At 42.3% G+C, this 25,985-nt stretch overlaps 2 protein-coding genes across 10 annotated transcripts in view; one reads left to right on the forward strand and one right to left on the reverse strand.

Moving 5' to 3' along the window:
• The window catches only part of LOC307033985 (gamma-aminobutyric acid receptor subunit alpha-5-like), a 97,166-nt gene that overhangs the window by 19,389 nt on the left and 51,792 nt on the right, over positions 1–25,985 (reverse strand). The window contains exons 2-10 of one of the 8 annotated variants that reach the window (XM_079672640.1): positions 24,043–24,144; positions 20,253–20,357; positions 17,764–17,895; positions 11,055–12,400; positions 10,497–10,572; positions 8,937–9,058; positions 6,160–6,227; positions 4,764–4,984; positions 319–401 (exon numbers count right to left, since the gene is read on the reverse strand). In XM_079672640.1, the coding sequence (XP_079528766.1) occupies positions 319–401; positions 4,764–4,984; positions 6,160–6,227; positions 8,937–9,058; positions 10,497–10,572; positions 11,055–11,076 (592 nt within the window). In that variant the 5' untranslated portion in view covers positions 11,077–12,400; positions 17,764–17,895; positions 20,253–20,357; positions 24,043–24,144. Of the gene's footprint in view, positions 1–318; positions 402–4,763; positions 4,985–6,159; positions 6,228–8,936; positions 9,059–10,496; positions 10,573–11,054; positions 12,401–13,236; positions 13,762–14,005; positions 14,073–17,763; positions 20,358–24,042; positions 24,145–25,985 lie in introns of those variants that run through there. The other 7 variants (XM_079672638.1, XM_079672639.1, XR_013806738.1 and 4 more) reach the window with 7 other exon arrangements.
• Positions 14,037–25,985, forward strand: part of LOC307033984 (gamma-aminobutyric acid receptor subunit beta-3-like) — a 41,591-nt gene continuing 29,642 nt past the window's right edge. Inside the window, exons 1-3 of one of the 2 annotated variants that reach the window (XM_079672635.1) lie at positions 14,037–14,428; positions 14,534–14,625; positions 14,744–14,811. In XM_079672635.1, the coding sequence (XP_079528761.1) occupies positions 14,349–14,428; positions 14,534–14,625; positions 14,744–14,811 (240 nt within the window). In that variant the 5' untranslated portion in view covers positions 14,037–14,348. The remainder of the gene's footprint in view (positions 14,429–14,533; positions 14,626–14,743; positions 14,812–25,985) is intronic. The other variant, XM_079672636.1, reaches the window with a different exon arrangement.

Here is a 25,985-nt window from a genome sequence, read left to right on the forward strand (position 1 = left end):
AATACAAGACGTACAAAAGTGCATTTTGCATGATAGGTCCCCTTTAAGTAAGATGCGGCTCCCTAATGAGCTCTACATAGCTTAAATAATAATGAGCCCTTTATCATGATTGTCTCTTGCAGTGAATGCAAAGTCAGCAAGTGGATAAGGACTTCCACATATTGTCAATTAGCCAAAATGATTCCGTATTGTTCTCTACATTTAGATTAAACTTTTGTACGACTGATTAATGCCACGTAACAATAGCTGGGATTAGCATATAGTGTCGAACACGATATAAGTATAAAAGTGGACATCCAGAGGAGAGGTTTTACTCACAGCTGCCGAACTTTAGCGGGCAGGCGTGAGCGTCCATGGGGAAGTCCTCCAGCTGCATGGGGCACTCTGCAGAAATGGTCAGTCTATAGAGAAACACAGAGAATGGACCTGTTAACGTGTCCTACAGCATCCGTCACTTTGGGATGTGTATCTCCTGCAGTGTGCAATTACAGGAAGCGCTATAATTGCTGAATGACTCAAATTAGAGGGTAGAAAAACAATTAGACGGAAGGGGGCAGCTTTACAGATTTGCAATTAAAATAAAAAAAGGAAAAAACAGATTTTTCAAAAGCAGTGAAATGTACATGTGCAGCATTTCCCTCTCTCTACAACTCTGGTATTACAGTGGCAACACTACCACCTGGTGGTCACTGAGGTTCTGTGTTATTTGTCTGCATAAAAGAAAAGGAAACACTTCTAAAGAACTAGTCATTTTTGATTTCAATCAGATGTGAATGCAACCTCTTTCTCCAAATGGACACAATTGAACTCTCTAAGGACTTGAGGTAGAATTTCAATTGTTCCTCAAATCAAATTCTCTGCAAGTCATTAAAGACATGTTGTTATTATTTGAGCTTCCTCTCTCTCAGTGTCCTGAAAGACCTGCATGGTTAAGGGAATGAAGCTCACACACATCATAACTCTTCTCTTTTTTCTAACTACCTGCCCTAGATTGAATCGAGACCCTCTGGGTATTATTCTCGCTCATTGCTTGATGATAAACAGTAAAACAGTGATACGATGATGTGGACTCCCTGAACCTAATGGGCTGGAGAGAGGAGAATCAGAGCACATGTTTACAGCACATCTTCTCCCACAGTACATGATGTATTCCCCTTCAGTTATCGAGTGTAATCTTGGTGGAACTGTGTCATCAAGACGTGGCGAAACCCTCCTGGGTCGTGCTTTTTTTACGTTCCAAAAACACTTCATGCATGTATCTTCTTGCAGGAGGTTCCCTCAATTATACAGTTTAAGCGAGCAGAGCGTTGCAAAGTGGGGTAAGGGGCCATCGCTGGTCCCCACAGAGCTGACTGGGGACTCAGCTTGCTTTCCACATCACTGCAGGATTATCCAATTGCATTATTGTGTCTGAAACAGCTGAAGGATTGTGTTCGGAGAGAGAGTCTTTGGGGTAAATACATGAGACTAACATGACTGTTGGCTATCGTACCATGTGCTAATTATGCATGTGGCCTTGCCCCGTTAGCAGGGATGCATGTAAAGATAGTTGCTTTTAATTTGGGTCTCTTTTAAAAAGGATAGTGTAGATTTGTGTGGTGCTATTTATTCTATCTTCTATCAAATGTTCAACTAACTTATCCACATTTCATCCACGCAGACAGCGAACCCGTTAACCCTTTGCATAAAAACAAAAGCAGGTTTCACAATAAATAAAAAAGCCAGGGGAAATCCACACTTTTAATAATGTTTTTGGATGCTGTGTGACTTTGATAGGACTTTCCTCATTGGAGTCCCATGCTTCCTTTCAGCCAGTATGGACTCAGTAAAAAGCAGTTCATCACAAACACACCTGTGGGAAATCTAGGGTTTACAATACGCCTGATCCTGCAGGAAAGTGGAGAACTTGGACGACGGGACAAAAGCAGAAAGGGCTGAATTGAGTGTCCTGAGGCTTTGGGCTGTAATACACACTGAGCCATCTGTCTTTGGACACCAACAAGCACATTTTTAACAACTTGTATCACATACAGTCGGTCTCATGGGAGGCGGGGATATGTCATATAGACAAGGAATGTTTTAGAAGTGTAAATACATGAAACGAATTAGAAAGTGTGATTATATTTGATAAATCATACACAGTCAGTATGGTAGCCCGTTGTAATGATTACAGAGAAGTCTAAAGGCAGCACTAGGAGCATGAATGAAAATATCTGTTCCTAATGATAATGGTGTGTAATGCACTCGCTCTGTGGTAGTGTGGAGATTTCCAGCAGCTGATTAAGCCGTACATGTTGCAGTCGGCTGTAATGGACCGCCATCAGGCTCCATGTGCATTAAGCTCGCGGAGCGTTGTGAAAAGGGGCATTTTATGAATTATTCACGGAGACAAATGCATACAAATGTGCTCCATAGAGCCAAGCGCTCATCCTCAGAGTAATGCTTTTCAAATGACATGAGCTCTCATTCGCACCCGCATGTGGAAGTGGTGTGTGTGTGCGTGTGCGTGTGCGTGTGTGTGTGGGAGAGGATGTAATGTCTGTAATGTGACATGACAGTGTGTCTGTTCCTCTGGTTACGAGTGTGAATGTTGTAAGAGCCGTTTCCTGATGGATGGGTGGACAAAGTGTCTGTGTGAATCTTACAGCAACGTACCCATGTTGTAGTTACTCCATTTACTGCATGCTGCACCTGCTTACAGCATCCAAAGGGGTTTCTGTTTGTTGTGGGTGGACTGTTAATACTATATATTATTGGTTTAACACAATTAATCATCTTTATAGGCTCAACAAATATTAATAATCATCAAGCAGCTTTTTTAAATGCAATAATTAGTTGATATATAAGACAGGTGTGTCATCTTCACATCATTGTTCTTCAAGAATGTATTTGATTTGATTGATTACAGTGTCTGCTTTCTATTATCTGGATTTAATGCAGTCTTATTGTATTTGTATGCAAAAAAAATCCATGAAATAACGTATACTATATGTAAATAACTAGTTCAATTAGATTTATATAAGATTTTTGCTAGAAATGATCATTTATTCCCTTATTTTCTTGATAACAAACTGAAAAGCTGAATAACAGTCAATGCAAACAGGCATGTAAAACACATTAACAAACCCATCGTTGTGTTGGCTGTAACCTCCGAGTGCCCAGATGGCCTGTGTGTGTGTGTGTGTGTGTGTGTGTGTGTGTGTGTGTGTGTGTGTGTGTGTGTGTGTGTGTGTGTGTGTGTGTGTGTGTGTGTGTGTGTAGGAAATAAAACCAGTGCTGCCTGTGGATAAGCTCTGCTGGTAATGACGGGCACAGCACTGTAACAATTAGACGATTAAAGACAACCCACTGCTGCCTCGTTTCGGCTGTGGCAGGGAACGTGATGCCATTTTTAGATTATCAAAGCCCTTTCTCTCCTGCACACATTTCTGCATCCTGACATAAATACATGTATGAATAGATTTCCATAAAACAACACGTATGGAAGTGCACACACACACACACACACACACACACACACACACACACACACACACACACACACACACACACACACACACACACACACACACACACACACACACACACACACACACACACACACACACACACACACACACACACACACACACACACACACACACACACACACACACACACACACACACACACACACAATCCTTCACTTGTTAAGCCTCGAGGTCAAAGTTGAGCTCCACCATAACTGATTAAGACGTGCTTCACACTGCGTTGGATGCATGTGACAAAGAGGTGAGTGTAAGTGATCTCTTCTTCAGATATGTGTCCGGGCGGTTGCATATGGATAATCTGTCCTCCATGCAGCATTATTCTCCCGGTGGATGTTACTGGTATCAGATAGAGTGCTCTCATCTGTGATACACTCTTAAGTCCTGCAGCTACAGTAACTCCTGAGGATAAGCACAGAATTATTCTAATTCTCTGGGGGAAAGGTCACGGCGAGTCTTTGTGGTCACACCACTGTTCTGCTAAACAAAAACAACCTTTGTTATGTCAGAAAGCATGGATCACAGCTCAATTTCACATAATTTGTTCCTTTCCTGTCAGCTTTTTAAGTTTAAATACTGGTGGTTTAATTTCGAGTGCTCACCATCTGCTTGTCTCTTTTTTTATTTGCCTCTACACTACTGCCAAAAACTATAGTTCACTCCATGACTGCCAAAACCATAGTTCACAATGAGGCTGCGTTTCATAATTGATGACCTTCCTCTGCTGTCTCATTTAAAGAGACACTAATATGTGTCATTAAGTATGTCTCAAAGCAATTTCAAAAGCAAAAAATAGAACAAATTTAAGGAAAGACTTGAAATATTTGCCCTTATTTTAATACTGACTTTTCCAGGACAAGTGCCTGTGATTGGCCACTGGGTGGCACTGTTCTCCCACAGTCTGAGTGCCACACTGAAGGCTTTTAGCACTGGATTCCTCTCTTAATTCAAAGCTGAAATGTGAATTATGTTGGCCTTGCTAGCTTATTTTTTCATCTTCAAAGAACTCTTTAAAAAATGTGCCTTTCACTAACCTCCTATAAAAGAAGCATGAGCTCATAAAAGCCAGGTTATTTCATTTGATCGACATTGTTTAGAAACTGCACCTGGAAAATCAACACTGTGCAGACAAGTTCTAAGCACTTCTCTTATGCTTAGCAACATGTATGGAATAAATCAATGTTGGACAGCCAAGAGGTTGCATAGCTGTTGTAAAAGAGTAGGAAGGAGATGTACCTCATGGTGTAAAGCAAAGTGCCGTCATCCTGGAGCCTCAGCAGCTTGTTGGGCGTGGTCATGTTGTGAGCGATGGATTTCTTTCCATTAAGGAAGAAGGTGTCGGGGGTCCAGATGTTGCTGGCGAGCAGGTTGTTCAACGGCAGCATCTCCATGGGCCCTTTGAAGCACAGACGCTCGTCCTTCCAGCTCTGACGGAAGAACACGTCGATGGTGTACTCCTGAGACCAGAGAAACCGGAACATTTCCACCAGAAATATGAAGCACGTGATGTCAGTGCTCTCATGTTTACCAACCTGCCTGCCCTCTGATCATCTCTATCTCAAAACGTGCTGAAGGGTGCCAAAGGCAGAAAGTTCTATTTCACTCTCGAGTTTCAGAGCTCATTTCGTCTGGTGGTGTATTTACCCAAAACAAGAATTTAAAGTTACGTAGAGCCTCTGCTGCAACATCATATTCTTCCCTAATGGAGCTTTTTGGTGTCTCATTTCAGAGCTACAAATAAGTGCATTAACACAGAAGAAGCTCATTTCACTTGCTACTTAGCAGCCAATTGTCAATCAGCACCGAATGGTCCAACATTGTGCAGCAGATCCTCCTTAATGCCTTCATACACATCCACTAGGATTTTGCAGATCAAGCACTGTGGAGATGCATCATGTATGTGCTCATGTGTGAAATATCGACCCGTTTCAAGCTAGGAAAACAACGAGAAATGAACAGGAAACGAACGCTCCATCCTGCAGAATAATAGCGATGTTAGTGGTGCTGGCATATACGCTTTTATGGACCGCAAAAACTATTCAAGTCCCTCGCAGCATTTCGTTAATCATTCATGCACTGCTGTCAATACCTTCTTCAAGTCAATTATGGGAAAGTGGCAACTGCTGTGTCAAAGTGAGCCAGGGATATGGCCGGGTGTAATGGGAGATTTAATGGAAAAGAAGATTTAATGCCAGCCAAGTGGAACCGTATAGTTCATAAGAGAATGTATTAATAAAGGGATGAACAAGTGGGAATGGGCCAGCCACGTTGCATTAAATCTTAAATGTCATCCACGTTCAGTCTGCCTCATTTACATGAAGCTAAAACAAATCCAATCTTCAAAGAGACAACCAGGACCGGAGCGTTCATCCCGGGAAACAGCGTGAGCAGTGGGGCCCGTCTCATCAAATGTAAATATATGTTTCCATCTAAAAATACCTACAGTAGTCTGGGTGGGCGTTGGAGACGTTTATGTGTGTGTGTGTGTGTGTGTGTGTGTGTGTGTGTGTGTGTGTGTGTGTGTGTGTGTGTGTGTGTGTGTGTGTGTGTGTGTGTGTATGTGTGTGTGTGTTTACCCAGCGAAGCCAATCTCTCTCTTTGTATTTACTGTGTTTGCTGCAGATGAACTCACCATCTCTGTGTCAGACACCGGGCCGAAGCTGGTGACGAAAATATTCGTCTTGATCTCGGTGACGTTTTCTGTTAAGAGAGAGAATGTGAGAATGTTGGGAGGTCATTAAAAAGATAAGAGAAAAAGCATTATTGAATAGTTTTTTGAATGAAGTAATACAGGACAGATATTGGAGTTGATAAGCCGTCCGTAAGTCAATTTATTCCCCTGATATTTAGGAGTTCCTCCCTGACAAGAGCCGCATCAAATCTAACAGCGCAGAGGATGCAACTAAGGATTAGTTTCATCATTGATTAGTCTATAAGAGGTAAGGAAATAGTGAATAAAAGTGTCTTTTTGTGTCACTAAAACTCCACAAAACCAAGATATTCACTTGGTTTCTCTCTCAGGGCTAGTTTCAGACTCTTTTACACAAAGACAATTTTAACTAATTAGAGGGAAACTTGTTCAAATGAAAGGTAGATAGAACAATGTAATCAATGTTCCCAATTAAAAACCAACATCAGTTCAAATGGCAGCTGTACAGAATAAAAATCTGTATTTACATTACGTTATTTTTGTACAAGCAAAGCCAACTTAATCCTCACTATGCGTGTAAAGGTGTTCCTGAGCAGCTTGTTGAGTGCCGACCGAAGGCCTGAATGTTTTTCTGGTATGTATTTATAGGTCCTCTTGTGAAGGGTAGCAACCGTTACCAGGATGTGAGAGCAGGCTTCAGCCATGACACATCAGGCATTCGACATTAAAAAGCCTAGTTTCTTCCCCATTATGGTTCAAGCACTCTATGTACTCAGGGAACAAATTGTAATGATGACCGATGTAGTGAGGACAAAATAAAGAGCGGTGGAGGGAAAAGAAAATCAGCGGAGTAAAGTGCCGCGCCGTTAAAGAACGAGAAGCTAGGGAAGGGTTGAAAAAGGAAAATTGAAAAGCTTTTTATTTCAGCGCGGCCTTTAGAAAAAGAAATCTGCACCTTTTGAATGGCAATGGCTCTCAAGGTTATCTGCTGTTGCCAGGGCGAAGAGTGTGAATAAAACACCTTAGCAACATGTTGAAGCCTGATTGATTTACTCTCCTCTACTCTGCTGGTGTACAAGAAAAACACCTGCATGCATGCATGAACCTCGCCGTGGATCAGGAGGGAACACAGCGTCTGAAAACATGTGTTCACCTCAGCTGACATGGGAGTTAAACTCCACATCTGCTCGCACAGTTTCCACTCTTGTATCTGCCAATCTCCCAGCAATATCCAATGAAACGGTGCATGAAATATCAGCGGGAAACAAGGCCTCCCACAGCAGATTCAGGTTGGCATGCTGGGTAGTTTGACTGTGGTATTATGATATTAAAGGTCCCCTATTATACTGTGTTTCATCAATATATCACAGGCCTCAGATGTATCCAGAGCCTGTCTCTGATTGGCTGAAACACCTAACAGATCATTGCAGCATTACCCATAATCCCCTCTGTTTCAGCCCTGTTTCCAAAGTGCTGATTCTCTGTCTGTTACTTTAGATGAAAATAAGGAGCCCCTCCCTAAGCCCCTCTGAGAGAGATTTGGTTATAAAGAACTCAATGGTGCTCTAGGAGGAGATTCAGGTGATAAGGGGCGGGGGGGGGGGGTTACCTTGGTTGCTGATTGGCTAATGGTTACACAAGCCAAAATATCGTTATGACATCATAAAGTGGCCAAAATCTGATCAGCTCATTTTCAGACAGGTTTTTATAGAAATGGATCAAAAAGAGAGAGAATCTTTGTTCCTGAAACTTTCAGAGTCTCTTTCCACAGAGGGGACACATGTTGATGTAGAAGAGACATGAAGAAGAGGGACACATGTTGATGTAGAAGAGACATGAAGAAGAGGGGACACATGTTGATGTAGAAGAGACATGAAGAAGAGGGGACACATGTTGATGTAGAAGAGACATGAAGAAGAGGGGACACATGTTGATGTAGAAGAGACATGAAGAAGAGGGGACACATGTTGATGTAGAAGAGACATCAAGAAGAGGGGACACATGCTGGTGTAGAAGAGACATGAAGAAGAGGGGACACATGTTGATGTAGAAGAGACATGAAGAAGAGGAGACACATGTTGATGTAGAAGAGACATGGAGAAGAGGGGACACATGGTGATGTAGAAGAGACATGAAGAAGAGGGGACACATGTTGATGTAGAAGAGACATGAAGAAGAGGGGACACATGTTGGTGTAGAAGAGACATGAAGAAGAGGGGACACATGTTGATGTAGAAGAGACATGGAGAAGAGGGACACATGTTGATGTAGAAGAGACATGGAGAAGAGGGGACACATGGTGATGTAGAAGAGACATGGAGAAGAGGGGACACATGTTGATGTAGAAGAGACATGAAGAAGAGGGGACACATGTTGATGTAGAAGAGACATGGAGAAGAGGGGACACATGTTGATGTAGAAGAGACATGAAGAAGAGGGGACACATGTTGATGTAGGAGAGACATGAAGACGAGGGGACACATGTTGATGTAGAAGAGACATGAAGAAGAGGGGACACATGTTGATGTAGAAGAGACATGAAGAAGAGGGGACACATGTTGATGTAGAAGAGACATGAAGAAGAGGGGACACATGTTGGTGTAGAAGAGACATGAAGAAGAGGGGACACATGTTGATGTAGAAGAGACATGGAGAAGAGGGACACATGTTGATGTAGAAGAGACATGGACATGGACCTTTAAAGACTGTGTTGTTTCCAAATAAAAAGACTGAATTATGATTCAAATTAGATCTCTAACCTCCAAGCCCCGGACGGAGCCTGTTGTCGTAACCGTCGAGGAGTCCGTCAAGGATCCTCGTGAAAACCGTGCTGTTGTCATTGGCCGCCGCCTCCTTTTGAGCCTCGGAGGACATGCTGAGACTAGGAGAGGAAACAAGGGAACAAGGGTGTTGAGATTCAAAGAGAGAGGACAGGTGGAGGGGAAACAAAGGAACAAGGGTGTTGAGTATCAAAGACAGTGGACAGGCAGAGACTAGGAGAGGAAACAAGGGAACAAGAGTTTTGAGATTCAAAGAAAGACAACAGGTGGAGAGGAAACAAGGAAACAAGGGTGTTGAGATTCAAAGAAAGAGGACAGGCAGAGAGGAAACAAGGGAACAAGGGTGTTGATATTCAAAGAAAGAAGACAAGTAGAGAGGAAACAAAGGAACAAGGGTGTTGAGATTCAAAGAATGAGGACAGGCAGAGACTAGGAGAGGAAACAAGGGAACAAGGGGGTTGAGATTCAAAGAAAGATGACAAGTAGAGAGGAAACAAGGGAACAAGGGTGTTGAGATTCAAAGAATGAGGACAGGCAGAGACTATGAGAGGAAACAAGGGAACAAGGGTGTTGAGATTCAAAGAAAGAGGACAGGTGGAGAGGAAACAAGGAAACAAGGGTGTTGAAATTCAAAGAAAGATTACAGGCAGAGACTAGGAGAGGAAACAAGAGAACAAGGGTGTTGAGATTCAAACAAAGGACAGACAGAGACTAGGAGAGGAAACAAGGGAACAAGGGTGTTGAGTATCAAAGAAAGAGGACAGACAGAGACTAGTTGAGGAAACAAGGGAACAAGGGTGTTGAGATTCAAAGAAAGAGGACAGGCAGAGACTAGGAGAGGAAACAAGCGATCAAGAGTAAAGAGGGGGAACAACATCCCAGTTAAACTGGACGTCAGACAGAACACGGTTATTGTGATTAATTAGCTCGCCACATTACGGACAGGCTCGTTGTGATTAATTATTTAACATAAGTGCTGCTTACAACTACCAGTAGAGATAATTAAGGCTTTGACATGCGATCCAAATATAAACAAATGAGCTATATGGCAAGAAGCGAGGCGTTGTGTCCCAGGGAAGATCTCTTTTCTGTGGGGAGGATATTACTTTTATTATTACAAAGAACACTGTGTTCAAGCCGAGGAATTACCACAGAGACAAGGTTACAGGGGGATTTGAACGTGATCTCAAAGCCATTGATCTACTCCGATGAGAGGTGGCGATTCCACTGATTTACTGACAGCATCACCCAAAGATGTCTTCTCGACAGCAGGACACTTAAGGAGCGATGTAGCAGAGTGCAGATTGGTTGTGAGATCAAGAGAGGAAGGGCAGCAAATGTGTTTGTATGTGAAAAGACAAAAGAGGTGTTTAGACAACTAGCTAAAAGAACACCACTTATGGTTGAAGATTATTGATCAAATAGCAACTTTAAGACATTTTGCTTTCGTAATAAAAGCATTAGTTTGGCATGGAAATCACACTCCACTTCTAAAGCATGACATCTGTAACAATGGCACGTTATCAGCTCTTTGTTTACCTATTTTGGCATCCACACAGGAGCAGGAGGGAAAAGACGAGCCTCGCCATGATTGAAATTCTCTTCACTTTGTTAGCTGGAACACAATTAGAGAGACAAGAAGACAAAAAAAATGGCATCAGGAATGCACCAAACACACAAAAATGGGGTTTCACTATCCTCTAAATATGACAAATCTAGCAAAAAAAATCCCAATAACTCACACAAAGAAACTCAGCTGCAGACAGAGCATTACAGGAATCACTAAATCAAGCGGTGGGACGATCTCTGCTCAATGAGGCTGCAACTCTTTAACATGCAGAACACCTACCTCACAGATACACTAGACATCCTTAGATATCATGAAGACAATAGCCTACATAAGAACAGAGATTTTCTGCAGTGTGATCCCCATTGTGTAAATCTCCCACTGCGTTTGAATCCAGTGCATTACATTTCACACGGGCCACCCCCCCCCCACCACCATAACCTTTTTCCACTCTCTCCATCAACAAAATCTCATTTTCATTTGCCATGCTGTGTCTAATTATACAAAAAAAGCCAGAAAAAACGGGGTACCTGAATGCATATCCATCACCATCTTATGCTGCGAATGGAGGCTGGGGGTCTCCGTCTGAGAAACTGGGCGATCACGGGTTCAATCAGCTAATCCTCCGTAGCCCCTCCAGTGTTTCTGCTGTCTCTCAGGCGGTGTTTTAGTGTCTGTCTCCCCGCTTTAGTGTCTGCTGCACCGCCGCTCCTGCATCGCCTCCAGAGGTGTTGCAGCAGCAGCATCACACGCGTTTATCCGCCAGCCTCGCAGGAGACTGGATTCTCTCCACATTTTTTTCCGTCCCGATGCTATACCGCCTACTGCCGGTGCTGCAAGACAGGCTAATCATTTTTTATAATAGGTGCTACCCATTGGTGGGTTTGGAGGAGGAGGCGCACTGGCAGGGAAACTAAGGGGGTGGGAAGTCAGATGTTAACAAAATCAGGTGCGGGATTTAAAACGCTATCGCTGAATTCAACATTTAAAGTGTCAGTTTCCCCCTTATCGTCACCCTGTCAGATTAACATCACCTGCCATGCTTCAAATGTGCATCTGAACTGTTATCGATCAATTATAGAAAGATCTTACGTAACCCAATTCGCCCCAGGGGATCAATCATTAGGATTTGTGATAATTTACATTTGCATGACTTTAAGACACGTTTTCCACCGTTTAATACCTGTATCTTAGTAAACTCATCCATTTATCTGATCTATGGTATTATATATACTATATTACTTTCGCTATTTCAAACCCTTTTCAGTTACTTTTAACGTTATCTGCTCACCTTTTCGGAGATACTCCACAAACTTTCTGCAGACTAACGTAACAAACCTGCTGACTGCATAAGTCTGAGACACTTTAAATAAAAAATAAAAACACTGCCAAAAACACCGAGAGATCTGATATTAAAAACAGTGCTGCTGGATGTTTTTACGGTGTCTGTGAAGGCTCAAGAAAACGTTAATTTGATGTGAGTTTTTATACATCTGAGTGAGTGAGTAAAATACTGCAAGACCAACCAACAAACGGCATTTATTTGGCTTATGCAACTAGCATAACTACTTTTTGCATGCTGGTTTATTTATGTTAAATCATGAATATGCATAGGCCTACTGTATGTACTGTCAAAACATGCAATGCAATTAAAAACCCTCTTCAGAAAAAGTCTGGAATCGTTATCATCCTGACGGTTGCCATAAGAGGGAAGCCGAGATCCACGTTTCGCAGCCGGTATAATTAGTATCTGATATTTAACATGCCTACACTTTACTTAATCCGTCTGGAAGGGCAGTCTGTGCGCGGGGAAGTAACAGCAGGAACATGAAATGGTGTCCCCTCTGGAGGCCGATTTCAACACCACGGACAGCTCCTGCAGAGTGATGACAGAGGGGGCAAGTGTGTGAGGAAAGAGAATTGTGTGTGTGTGTGTGCGTGTGCGTGTGCGTGTGTGTGTGTGTGTGTGTGTGTGTGTGTGTGTGTGTTTGGAGATGAGAGGGTGGGGGTGAGGGGCTCTCCCAGAGGAAATTCAGTGCCTTTCAATATTTTGCCCTGCAGGCATCCCACTGTTTCAGACTCCTGCTTACCTGAAACAGAGGGCTGCACATATTAGTTTACACACACACACGCACGCACGCACGCACACACACACACACGCGCGCACACGCACGCACACACACACACACACACACACACACACACACACACACACACACACACACACACACACCTTTAAGGTTCATGAAACTGCTCAAATGTGAATTAAAAACCATCCAAGCATATGGTGAAAATAGGAGACCCCAATATTTCCCAACAATGGATATGTTAATGATTGTGATTTAAGTCATTTTAATTGGCTAAAAGCTATTTTAGCATTAATGATGTCATCGCCCTTTTGCTTTCAGGAATGCTGTTGACGGAAACAAGAAGTTGTTCGCCATCTATGACACGAGGTAGGAAATGTCACCACACAAGCACGCGCGCACACACACACACACACACACACACACACACACACACACACACACACACACACACACACACACACACACACACACACACACACACACACACACACACACACACACACACACACACACACACGTTATTATATATTAACGAGGTTCTCCAAGTGAGCTTAATTATCCACGGAGTGTCTGGCGACTTCAATATCTCTCAGTCTGAATATAATCAATGCTAGAGCCCTACATTTTAGTCGAGGAAAAAAGAGGGTTGTTATCGGCGATAAACTGAAGGATCAATCACAAGCATCGATTAATAAACACAGCCTGTCCCTCCTCGATATGGTTCGGGTCCCGCCATTTTTACAGGAAACTGGGGAAGGGGATTGGCGCAGATGGAGAGAAGAGCACTGTAAAAAATGTCCATCTTAACTTATGCCAAGAAAAATATATTTATGGCGACAATTTAATTTGACATATATAGGGAACATGGGGAACACAACTTAACCTGTGAAATAGTTACATAATATTCTCTTTAACTTAAAAAAGGTTAAAGATTATTTAAAAACGAGTTTCAGGGAGAGGAATAAAAATATGCAAATAAATTGCATTATGGGAATTGTAGGATCCACTGTTTTTGAACATTTCTGAATATTTTCATGAATTAAAGTTCGAATATTTTGTCTGAAGCTGCTTTGAAATATGTCTCTTGTGATTCCTACAACTTACTGTAAGTGTTACAAAGCCATTAGTGACCCTTTAAACATCCACATCCAATCAAAACACAATACCTAAAATAGACAGAGGCAGATTATTGGCCAAATTATTAAAAAAAATGAAGAGAATTTTCAGAGCACTTCATGCATTGGAAATGATTTTATATGCATTACAATAAAGGGAAACTGAGCTCTGGGATATTCCCCCCCAAATATAAAAAAGAAAGACTTAAAATTAGCTACTGGTGGATGTTTTTTACAGTGTGTAAGTGTTGGGCTTCGTCTCAGATTTGAACAAACCGAGTGCCTTCACCGCCACCAGCAGCAGCACCCCGCGCGCACTCCTCATCAATATGCGCTTCAGATCCTGAATGTAGAGCCGCTTCTTCTTCTTCTGCACAGTCACACACGGCAAACCGGAGCCAGTGTTTGAAGTCGGGGATGTCTGCCCATATTTCACATCTGACTCCATCCACTGCCAGCTGCTGACTTTTACCCCTCTTCTCAGTCGACTTTCACCTCTCGGGGCAATAAATGGATTTACTCTGATTTTGAAAGAGCGTCCGGAGCCGTCTCGACTGTTGCTGCTGTTGTTGTGGTTGTAAACAACGCAGAAAAGCACACATACAAAAAAATAGGGGTGATGTTTCCTTTGCACAGGGTGCGTCAATTTCGCGTCTTTTCCGCACTGGTTGTCGGTTCGATTGTGTGTTGCGCGAAAAGGTGAGTGCTTCTGTCATTCTGTGAGAAGTCAAGGTTATTGCACGGGTTGATTGACAGCCGGAGCCAAGGTGATGTCCCCCCTTCTTTCTTCTGCTCTCATTCCAGCGTCAATGAACCGGGGAACATGTCTTTCGTGAAGGAGACGGTGGATAAACTACTGAAGGGTTATGATATCCGACTGAGGCCGGACTTTGGAGGTATGTGCCATGTTTACCTCCCCCTAATCCCCCCCTGTGCTTTATGTTTGCCGCCATTCACAGTGTTGTGGTCAGGTGTAAAGGGTCTCTACATATTGTGCTTTTTAACCTCTTGCAGGCGCCCCAGTTGCAGTGGGGATGAGCATAGACGTGGCCAGCATAGACATGGTGTCAGAAGTCAACATGGTGAGTGCATTATCACGGGTTCTCTGTGTTTACTCAACCGCATAATGTATGCAGTCCTGCTGCCCCTGTACATTGGCACTCACAGTACGGATGTAAATCCAGTTTTCTCTCTCCTCCCGAGCCATTATGAGATGGGCTGGGTTTCCTGTAAGCAGCAACACATCTTTATCTCACACGCTGCACACTGCTACCTAACATACACAGAGCCCGGGTATACAAAATGAACATAATGCAATGCTTATCCTCAGACAGTAGCTCACTTAGAGGAAAGATTAGAGCTGCAACTGTGGTTTGGCAATCAATACAGTCCACATACAGAGCAGGACACAGAGTGAGGGAAACATGCTCTGGTGATGTTGGACTCTCCACCCTTTAAGTGTTTTCCTTTTTATCCAAACCGCTGCTTGTTAACCTCAGTGTTTCAAGAGCGTCCTCCCATAAGGCCGCTGGGCAGAGACGGAGCTGTGATCCTGATTTGCTCATTTGTGAGTTTGATGCAGTTCGGCCTGTGTTGACACACGTCTGCACTTGAAGAAAAGTCTCTTCAGGCTGATGTGTCTTAAAATATCCACAGATGAAGACCCACATTGCATTGGAAATAAGAGACACTGAATGACCTGTCCAAGTGAAAACATTTGAAGGTATTGATTTTGATGCAACCTCTAAACCCTAAACCTCCGCTCAGACACGTTTCATGTGCCTGGGTGTAACCATTATGACTTTTATTATGAACGAGTCAAAGCTCAGGTCAGTCAGGGACTCCACCTCTGTCTGATTGTGAACATCATTTCACATAATGCTTTTCCTTATTGACCAGATCTACTTAAGAGGAACAAGGCTAGCTTTTTACTGCACCATAATGTTAGAAAATGATCACTATTTATCTGTGTGTGTGTGTGTGTGTGTGTGTGTGTGTGTGTGTGTGTGTGTGTGTGTGTGTGTGTGTGTGTGTGTGTGTGTGTGTGTGTGTGTGTGTGTGTGTGTGTGTGTGTGTGTGTGTGTGTGTGTGTGTTGATCAATAGTAATGGCTCAATAGCTTCTTCACCTGGTGACGCCTGGCTTTGACTTACCAACACTCAGAGTGGGGAACAAGAGCTCCCTCACCTTTGGCATTAGAAAACACGCCCAAAGCAATTCCTAAAAATAACATTTCCTGTATATACATCTCATTTATTCAGCCAAAATGTACATATAGTTAAAACCTAGTCATTCTTTAGCCCAAAAAGTACAAATGTTCAGCTACTCAACTGTAAGGATTTGCTGATTTAATTGATTGAAGATGGAGTTTCTACTTTAAAGCCGCCATTTGAATACATCACCTTGCCTTGCATATGATTTATCAAAAGTCTGTTATACTTTAGGAGCTTCAAACACCTCAATTGACTAAAACAAAATAGCTAACAATGTAGATGTATGAATAATAATAACACCTTTAAGGATCCAAGAGCTCAGTGGCTAACATCAGCTAGCAAGCCAATTATGCAAATGCAGGGCAGGAATCAGACAGCTGAGATCACACGTAAATAGATCATTAATTGGGTCCGTTTCTCATTGCCACCATTGCACCGAGGGACTGCATCCGCGTGCATCGGCGCATCTGTGCTCGTTAGAAGATGAACAGTTGGCTGCGATCCAATGTTGAAGCCAAAACAAGACTGGTCAAGCTGCTTGTTGTTTTTCACACCAGTGTTTGACATTTGGTGGATGCTTTTCATTCAACGCCGGGACCGTCTGTGGCTGTGGAGCTGGGGGAGCCTCCAGTGGGACAGGGATAACGAGTGCTTTTGTCCTGGTTTATCCAACACAAACAGGATACATTCTGCTGCCTCTATTTCGTCCTTTTGTCCGGCTCTGTCTTGCATTCATTTCAAGAAAACTCCAGCTACTAAATCCACTCCAGAATGACCCGCATGCATTAATGGGGGAACTAGTTATAAAAGTTGACTTGTACTGCTGTGCTGAAATGAGGCCTGGATCCAACAACTGTGTGTTCGACAAGGAGCACAGATCTGCAAAACAATACTGGCAAACATTTGTAGGCGTGATCTCAGATACAAAGAGAAAACACTGCAACACAAGCGAGAAGAGAGCCTAAGGTTCTTGCTGTTTGTGAGTTACGGTTCTGCAGCTTGAGCGTGGGTATGTGAGATCCAAAGTCTTCTCACTAAATTGTTTAGAAAAGGGAGGTAGTGAGATATAATGTTTAGGAAATGGATCATGAAGTTGCAGACCAATCAGGGCAAAGGGGTAACCATCGATATCAGGGATTAAGGTTGAGGGGTGAAAAATGATCCTGGGTCAATATAACCCAGGTATTAAAACGCTGATATGTGTGCATTCAGGAATGTGAATGTGCAAATGTATACTAGAGAGAAGAGGGATTGATCCTTGCAATTTAGATGTATGGATATTCTCAGATGCTTATCCCATGCAGGTCAAAATACTATATTAGGGACTGTAGTTTAGGGTAGGAAGTCGAAAATGTAGTGAAATTTCTCCTATTTTGTAGTCCATCCATTCTTTATCCTTGTCAAAGCCGGACGCCTACATTACCCATGATGCAACTTAGCGGTAAACAGTTTTGTTAGGATATTTAGTCATGTTATGGTAGTAGCTACAAATGTAGCCTCAAGCAGAAGTAAGCAGTGGGAAACACATTCTTTCAAACTTAGTAGTTTTCAATCACTAAAAGGTATTTTCTCATATGCATCCAAACACATGTAAACATTATTTGATGTACAAAATCACCCTTTAACACAACAACTCACTACTGTAGTTTAAGATGTAAGGGGGAATGTGAAAGAAAATATTGACTATTCTGGGGAGGAACTTGTTTTTTAGAAGCTGAAATACAAAACACCCACTCAGATAAATTGCTTTACAGTCCCTTTATCTTGATATTGAGCACTTTACTCACACCGTGTACTCCCCTGGTCCCAATACTGTACATACCTCCACTCTGGTTTTATTTGATGTGCAGTGGGAGTTCATGTTCATCAGCCATGGCAGAATCGAAGATGGTCTTTGTGCTGCCTTGGGAATTTTACTGGAGACAACACTCGGGCAATCAATGCATCAACAGACCTGAACAAAAAAGCAAGAAATGGGAGCAGAGAAGATACGAAGTGAAGGTTTATTGAAGGACTGAAAAGAGCAGAGAAAAGCGAGGGCTTGAAGATGTGAGAAACCCAGGGAGAGGCAGACAGAGGAGGGGGGAGCTCAGCTGACTGAATATTACATCTGGCATGTCAAAAATCCACCTGGCAGGGCAGGTCGGCTAACTCTGAGCTGGGAGCTCCTGCACAGGCAGATGCTAAAGTGTGAGAAAGACGCACTAATTACCTCTGAGGTTCGTTGGTGGTGTGCCGGGGGTCTCGGCCGATGAGAAACACATACGAGGACAAGATCAGAGCAAGGCAAAACAGATTATGTGTGTGCTGAGGCAGTGCTTGCTTAGAAACTAGTTGTACACTTATTGATTCACGCTAACAAATGTGTCACTGTACAGTGCAGAGAGGAGACAGGGGTTTGGGACTAAGGTTCGGAGATGATTATTTTAATTGCAGCAGAGCCAGCATTTAACAATGTTTTGAAAAACCCCAATTAAGAATATTTAAAAATCAGGGCACCATGTGTAGGTGTGCTTTCATTATCAAAGACCTGGTGCAGACATGGCGGTCTTTATCCCAGCCCATTAGCCGTGAAAGTCATCATCATTTTGAGAAATTAAATCACAGGGAAATGGTCAGAGTCTGAAACCGTGTGTGTGTGTGTGTGTGTGTGTGTGTGTGTGTGTGTGTGTGTGTGTGTGTGTGTGTGTGTGTGTGTGTGTGTGTGTGTGTGTGTGTGTGTGTGTGTGTGTGTTTGTGTGTGTTTAGTTGCAGTTAACAGGCTGAACAAGCTAGTCATCCATACACCCACGACTGCGTGTGGGTGTCAAAAAGAAGAAAAAAAAAATCTGTCATTATGGAGAGGTGAAAAGATCTCTCTCTCCATCTCTGCTTCTCCAAATGTTCCTGCTGCCTGCTTTGTGTTAAGGAGTGCATAACATTTCCATAAAGTAGCTTCATCTTTCACTCTACGTGGGATTCCTGCAGAAGTGTTAAAGGTGACACAGCCTAGTCTGACAGGTATTTCGGTGTTGAATAAATATTGGCATTAGATGTTGCACAAACTGTGTCACCCTAATTATGGTATATATATATATATATATACTTGGAGCTATACGAAAAAAGAGCATATCTTCCCTTCGAGCTGCGAGTATGGCTTAATATACCCTCATGTCTTTTATCCGGCATCCGGCTTCCTGCCTGATGGAATGTAATTGGCCTCAGGAGAGAGCAACGCTGTGGGGTGAAGCGATGCTCGCTGAGATTTGGAGTAAGCGGAGCGGCCACTTCCTGGTTGAAGTGCCAAGTAGCCAAAGGACGCGTACACTGAAGCTGCTTCGCTAACCCCACAGTCCCACTTTCATAACTTCCTCTCGCTCTTAGCTGCGTGTGTATACCTTTAAGACTGTCTGAAGCTGGGGAATCAAAGAAGCTGACAGGCGGCAGCGGCCTCAATTTTTCTCTCAGTGCCACTCAAGCAGGCGTCACGTTGAGGCAAATAAAAAGCGGCAGGTAAACTATGAACTGGATTTATGGTGGGGGGTTATTTGAAAAAGGTCATCAGTCAACAGTCTGATTCCTCTAAGTGTAACGGATGGGGCAGATGTATGAGCTTTGAGAAGGAGAGACCCCTGCAGCAAAGGTTTTGAAGCTGATACGAAGTAGAATAAGTACGTACTGTCGGTGCAGGTTTTGTGTCTGAAAACACGCACAAAATTGGGGTTAGACTTCTTTCCCTTTGCCTACGGATGAGTTTTTATTCTGGTGGACCTCATTCACGTCACAATGGTTACTTTTTTACGTATTACATTTCTCTGATGGAAAAGTGGGAAGACTAACAAATAAAGACGAGTGTTTCAAGTTTGAAAGAAGGTAAAATGACCTTCTATAAATGGCTTGTCTTGTTCATTGATACACTAGAATAAGAGTTTAAATCCACCTTGGTGTCGGGTTTCCATTACCGCCGTTCAGATCAGAGCTGAAGCCGATAAACACCGTGACTTCAGAGTCATTTGTTGTGCTAATGGCCGCCGATCGTAATCTTTCCCCGCTAAATACAAAACCCAGATTTTAGTTTTACATCCAGTGGGAAACGGTGTTTAGAGTTAAAGGTCAAATCAATCCTTGCTTTTGTTATATTGATCATTGTAGTATTAGTGAGTCAAGAGGAATGACTTTGTTGGCATGAATGTTCACATCATGAATAATAAAACAGGTTTAGACAACTTATTAATTTCAGTCAGAAGTTATGAGCTGCTGAAGCTAAACCATCTGAATGATTCTTGCACGAGTCTCTTTGTCTGCTCGTTGCTTTAGAAACACATATCTTACTTTTGAAGGGTTGTGTTGGATGACCCTTTATTCTTTGCCTTCTTCCCACACAGAAGACCTCTGAAACCTGTGTCTCCCCTCGAGCTGCGCCTTCTCTTACTGCATCTGTTGTTCGAGCACATGACACACTTTTGGGACCATTCAATAAATACAGAAAATACATCCTACACTCAGTATTTTCCTCAAGATAAGAAAAGATAAAAAGCCAACCCAAAAATGGTGCAAACAAATGGCGGGTTGCATTTTAACATAGTTTCACATAAAAAGGCTTTGTATAAATGAAACTACATCTTCAAATGTAATATACTCTAATAAAAGAAAGATAGTGATGTGTACCGCAGTGCCTCAGGGGCTCTTACACAGAGTTTGATTTGTACATTTACCATTTGCTGTCTTTCCCCGCCTCCCTCGTTGAAATGAGGCAATACATCATGAGATATTAGACAGTCAGGGAATTATACTGTATATTGAAGACGGCAACACAATATCATTTGAAGAAGAAAAGCCCAATTCAGTCCCTGTGTTTGCTCTCAATAAGGGACGGGGCTATTTTTATATTCTATAGCAGCAGAAGGATAGGAAGTCGCTGAGGGATTCCCCCGCACTGCGGTGATATATCGCCTCGGGGCCACCCCCAGGGAGGGCTCCCAAATTACATTGAAGTGACTCAAATTGCTTTGCTTGGACGTGGGTTCACGCGGAGTACACAGTGATTACATATCATATCATCGTTTGTTTCCCCGAGATGTGAAGTTTATCCGCGGGAAAGCCGGCGGTCATTTATTTTTCATGTTGAGCCGAGCGGCTTTGTTACGTGTAATGATGATTTATTTTTGGGTTTATTAACACGTTCTCTATTCCCTCCCCTATGGTGCGGCGGGGGCGGCCTATGATCATGAGCCGGTTGCAGCATATGCCGGGGACAGAGGGCATATGCCATGTGACAAACAACGTTAGCAGGATATTTCCTAGATACTGGTGCTATCAGGACGTAGCAGTCAGTATGCTAGCGCTGCAGAGAGAGAGAGGGGAGATTAAATTGAATATGGGTCACTTCACAGCCAAAACTCTGCTTATCTGAATTCTCACACACCCTGAATGAAAGTGATAATCCAGCCGGGTTGATTGAATAATTGAGGCTTGCTGGAAATCATTTCCACTGGTCATTATCTGCGCTGAAAACATGCTAATAACCAAGCTGTGCTGTGTATTGAGACTTCATGTGCTGTGGGAGATGGGAGAGTTGTCAATAATTCATAATCCATAGTCCTAATTCATAGAAAGAAAGAAAATCAGAGTCCCTCAAGCTTCAGAGCAGGTACCGCAAAGCGCCTCATCTGAAATTCAATCTGATTGTCTGCATGCACTATTGATGAGGATTGCTTGGCCGTGTGTTTGTACCGACTACATGGTTAATTTAAATCATTGATGTCCTACTAGTCGCTCGTACTTTAGCTGCTGACACTCTAGCGAGAAATGGAAACGCATACCTCGAGAGGCGGGATATGATAGGGGTCAAAAGGAAGCCGTGTGAAAGAGACATCAGTCATTCGTAGGGATTGATGGACGGTTGCAATGTGATGGAGGAGAGTCCACAGCACCCGGTTAATGTAATTTCTCCACATGCTGTGATCAATCCACGTTGACTCCTTTAATGAGACGGAGAGCGATCGCACACATCGCCCTCCCTGACACCAAAGCCTGGAAACCGACAGGGATTAATTCTCCAAGAAGCTGCATGCTATCACTGGTCCGCTGTGACTCAAAAAGGGAGAAGATTAACCTATGTAGGGAGGAGTTGTTAGTGTTTTTTGTCACGGGGCTAATAGATTCATATATTCTGCTATGAAATCAGAGAAAGAGAGAAAGTAGTTCCCGTTATATAACAGCTGCAGACTTTGCAAAGCTTCTCCAGAGCGACATAATGTTATAAAACTCTATATATATTACAAGTAAACCAGTGTATGCTAAAATGGTGGTTCCTTCAAGTCTCCTATAGTTTCAAAGGGTTAGCATGTTTCCAAACACATTTAGGCTAAACAAAGAATGTATTTAACCAGATAAAAAAGCATTGAGATCAAATCTAATTTACAATGCTGACCTGGCCAAGAAGGCAGCAACGTTACACATAACACAAACATATAAAATACAGAGAACATAACTAAGAAAATAAAAGCCGTCACTACATCGTGCACATTAGGACAGTAAGAAAGGTGCGCTACTTATTACTGCAAGAGCAGCTGGGGGTAAGGACCTCAGACAACTTCAATTTCAAACATGCTGCCCTCAGTTTTAGGCGTGATTGAAGGTCATTCCAAGACCAAGGACCATAATGACGCCTCAGTCCGCACAGCAGGAACCTGGACCCGTATCCAGGCACTGGGTCTGAGGTTGTAAGAGTCACACACTGGAGCACATCTGGCACATACAGTATGTACAGTGGAAGCTTACCTAAAATGGCTTTATACATTAATATAATATGTGCGGCGTTTGGCGCAGTGAGTTGCGCACAGGTGTTCGGATCAGGGGGTCACAGTTTCAAACCCCACTGCAGTCAGCATGTCGTTGTGTCCCTGAGACACTTCACCCCAAATTGCTCCTGTGGATAAAAAGCGTCTAACACGTGACATGTAATGCAATGTATTGTAATAAAAACCAATGCTGCATCCTACGAATGGTAAGTGAGGACCGTCCAGTTAGGCTATACAGTTTGCAATGGTGAGTCCTATAGGGTGCATTTGATATATAACGCAGTGCAGCATGGTAGAGTGGGTCAAGCTTGGCCAAAACAGTGGGACAGGCTAATCTATTTACTTTACACCAACGGAGAGACTCTTATCTATGTTTTCTGACAGGGTGTTTTGTAGATAAATGCAGTCAATTAGCAAAGTGTCAACATGAGACATGTGTGTTAACTGGTTAAAGTGACCAATGGGAATAAAAGGAAGACGTTGGCGGCCACACACACCTCTAGGGCTGATGACAATTTTCCTTATAAATGAGTCTATTGATTCTTTTTTTTTATTAATTGATTTAACATTTAGCTTTTAAACCCAATTTACAACGATAAGCCGCAAATCTTTAAATTTTGGAGCTGGAAATCGATATTTTTGAGGGATAAAATAGTGTATCTATCACGTTATTGCAGATTTGTGCTTAGAAATGATACCATAAAGGGTAATTGCTATTTTAAACCACATTTTCTTAGAATATCACTCTTTTTATTCCCACATAATTGGCCCAAATCCAAAGATATCTCATTTACAACGATATAAAACAGATAAGGCAGAACATTTCGGAGCTGGAAATCTATATTTTTGGGGATTATTGCTGGATAAAATAGTGTATCTATCACAATTATTGCAGATTTGTGCTTAGAAATGATTTCATAAAAGGTTTTAACAATATTACTCTATTTACTTCCATATAATTGGCAATAACCAAGCACAACCAGACTGGCTCCACCGTTTTGGCGGACCCCAAACACACCATGTTTCCACCACTATACGTCCGTGGCTCGGTGCCAAATCTCTTTCCTCCTCATGCTGGGGGACCCATCTGTATCCTGTGCTGACTAAGACTTTCCCCGTGTGCTAACCCATCGTGGAAAACATGTAGGAAGAATTTGTAAAAATAAAAGGGATGAATAATTAACGATCGATTCTAATTTCAGTTCAGTTTTAGTTAGAAGTGTTGGGACGATTCCAGTTATGTAACGTCTTCGGGAAGCCATGCTCACTGCAGTGGACGTTTTAACCCTCATTATTAGTATTTTGCATTTGGTGCGTACCTGATATATACGCAGCATCGATGGACATGTGTTCGTGCCAGCTTGGTGCGGGCGGGTTTCATTTCAACGCCACAGCGGGCAGAGAGAGATCATGGCATGGCCCTGAGAGAGAAGGAGAGAAAGAGAGAGAGAGAGGGAGGGAGAAACAGAAATAGGAGAGGGACTGTTAGCTCGGGTAAGTGGATTATGGGATGTGGAAGGAAGGAAGGAAGGAAGGAGGAAGGGAGGGAGGGGCTCTGTCCTCTATCTTCACTTCTCTGGTCAAATACTACTTGAGTCAATGCAAAATAAAACCGTTTCTAACATATTTTACAAACTGTAATAACTCCAAATCTTGCCAAGTATAATTGTCTTATCTCTATTTAGAATATGTCTTCCTTATCCTGGTAAAAAATATAGCTCAACATACAATTCCCCAGCTAATTATAAGATATCATGTATCCAAAAATCCCTTATTACTTGAATCAATGCAAAATAAAACAGTTTCTAAGCATCCTATTTTTACACACGGTAAAAACGAGAAATCTTGCCAAGTATATTCGTCTAATATCGAGTCTTTACACTTCCCTATCCTGGTCAAATATAGCTCAAAATACATCTCGTAAGATCTAATATATCCAAATATCCCATATTATTTCAAGAAATCTTATCCAGCAAATGTTCACTTACTCTATTGGCAGATAACTTGATTTTAATATGCAATAGCATCCTAAAAAATGCTTATTATCCTATCCCCAAACTAACAGTATCCTCATGGCTGGACTTAAGTACGTCTTGCCTTAGGTGCCAGATAGTGAGGGTTTATTACACAGACAGATAGAAATACTACACATTTGCAAACACTTAAGTAATCTAAAAGCCCATTAGTTCAATTTAATTTGAGCTCATTAGTTTGAAAATAGTCAAACACAAAGCTTTTATATATTACAATTTGCCTTTTGATATCCAATCTTTGTATATATTGCATTTGGGGACTGGGGAAGTAACACTTTGCCAAACAAATTGCGTTAAACCTAAAAGGAATGAGCAATACACTTCCACTTAAAGTACATATATCCATGTGGGTCCCATACAGTACATAAAATGCATCAAGATACAATCAAAGTAGAAAAAAGCTATTGGAATAAAGTTGTGTAAATCTCAGGAATCAGCCTTTTTGAAATGAAACACAAGCTTTTGAATCACTGCTTACTGGGAATACACTGATATATATTAAAGGGAGGTTTTCTGTGGAAGCTGCAGCTACATGAGTCACGCTTGTTGTTGTACGACAGCATATCGATGTTAATGCTTTCATGAAGGGAGGGCAAAGGATCTTGGGAGAGTTTGGCCGCAGCGTATGGACCAGTTGGCTCTCGCTCTGTAAGCAGGCAGGACGCTGGGTCGTGTCGTGTAAATATTAGGAGCTCCAACAGTGGGGGAATGAGTTAATATTTCAGAGCTGTTAATATTTGCTTCTGCAGCAGCTTGTTTGTGCAGAAGATTCAAGATCCAAGGCTTTTATTGTCATTGTGTCATTGTGTAGTTATGTCGATGGAAATCTGAGGTCACAGGCTCCTCCTCCAACACAATGAAACAGATCAAATAGTGCAAGTCAATAAAATAGAATAGAAATAGCTAGGGATGTAATGATATATCGAATATCGCGAAATCGCGGTAAAAAAATTTCTCAATACCGTCGTGAGACTGACAGAATATACCGCGATTTAAAAAATAAATCTTTTAAATAAAAAAATAAAAAATAAAATAATTCTTTTTTTTTTTAAAAACCTTTATTTAACCAGATGGTCCCATTGAGATAATCGATCTCTTGTTCAAGGGAGACCTGTCCAACATGGCAGCAAGTAGGTTACAACATGAACATGAGACAACAGATAACACAAAAGGACATGGTATTCACAGGGCTACATGTACATACCTAGAGACATGGACAAGTACCAACA

This window comes from Notothenia rossii (assembly GCF_949606895.1).
Source record: "Notothenia rossii genome assembly, chromosome: 3".
Taxonomy (NCBI): domain Eukaryota; kingdom Metazoa; phylum Chordata; class Actinopteri; order Perciformes; family Nototheniidae; genus Notothenia; species Notothenia rossii.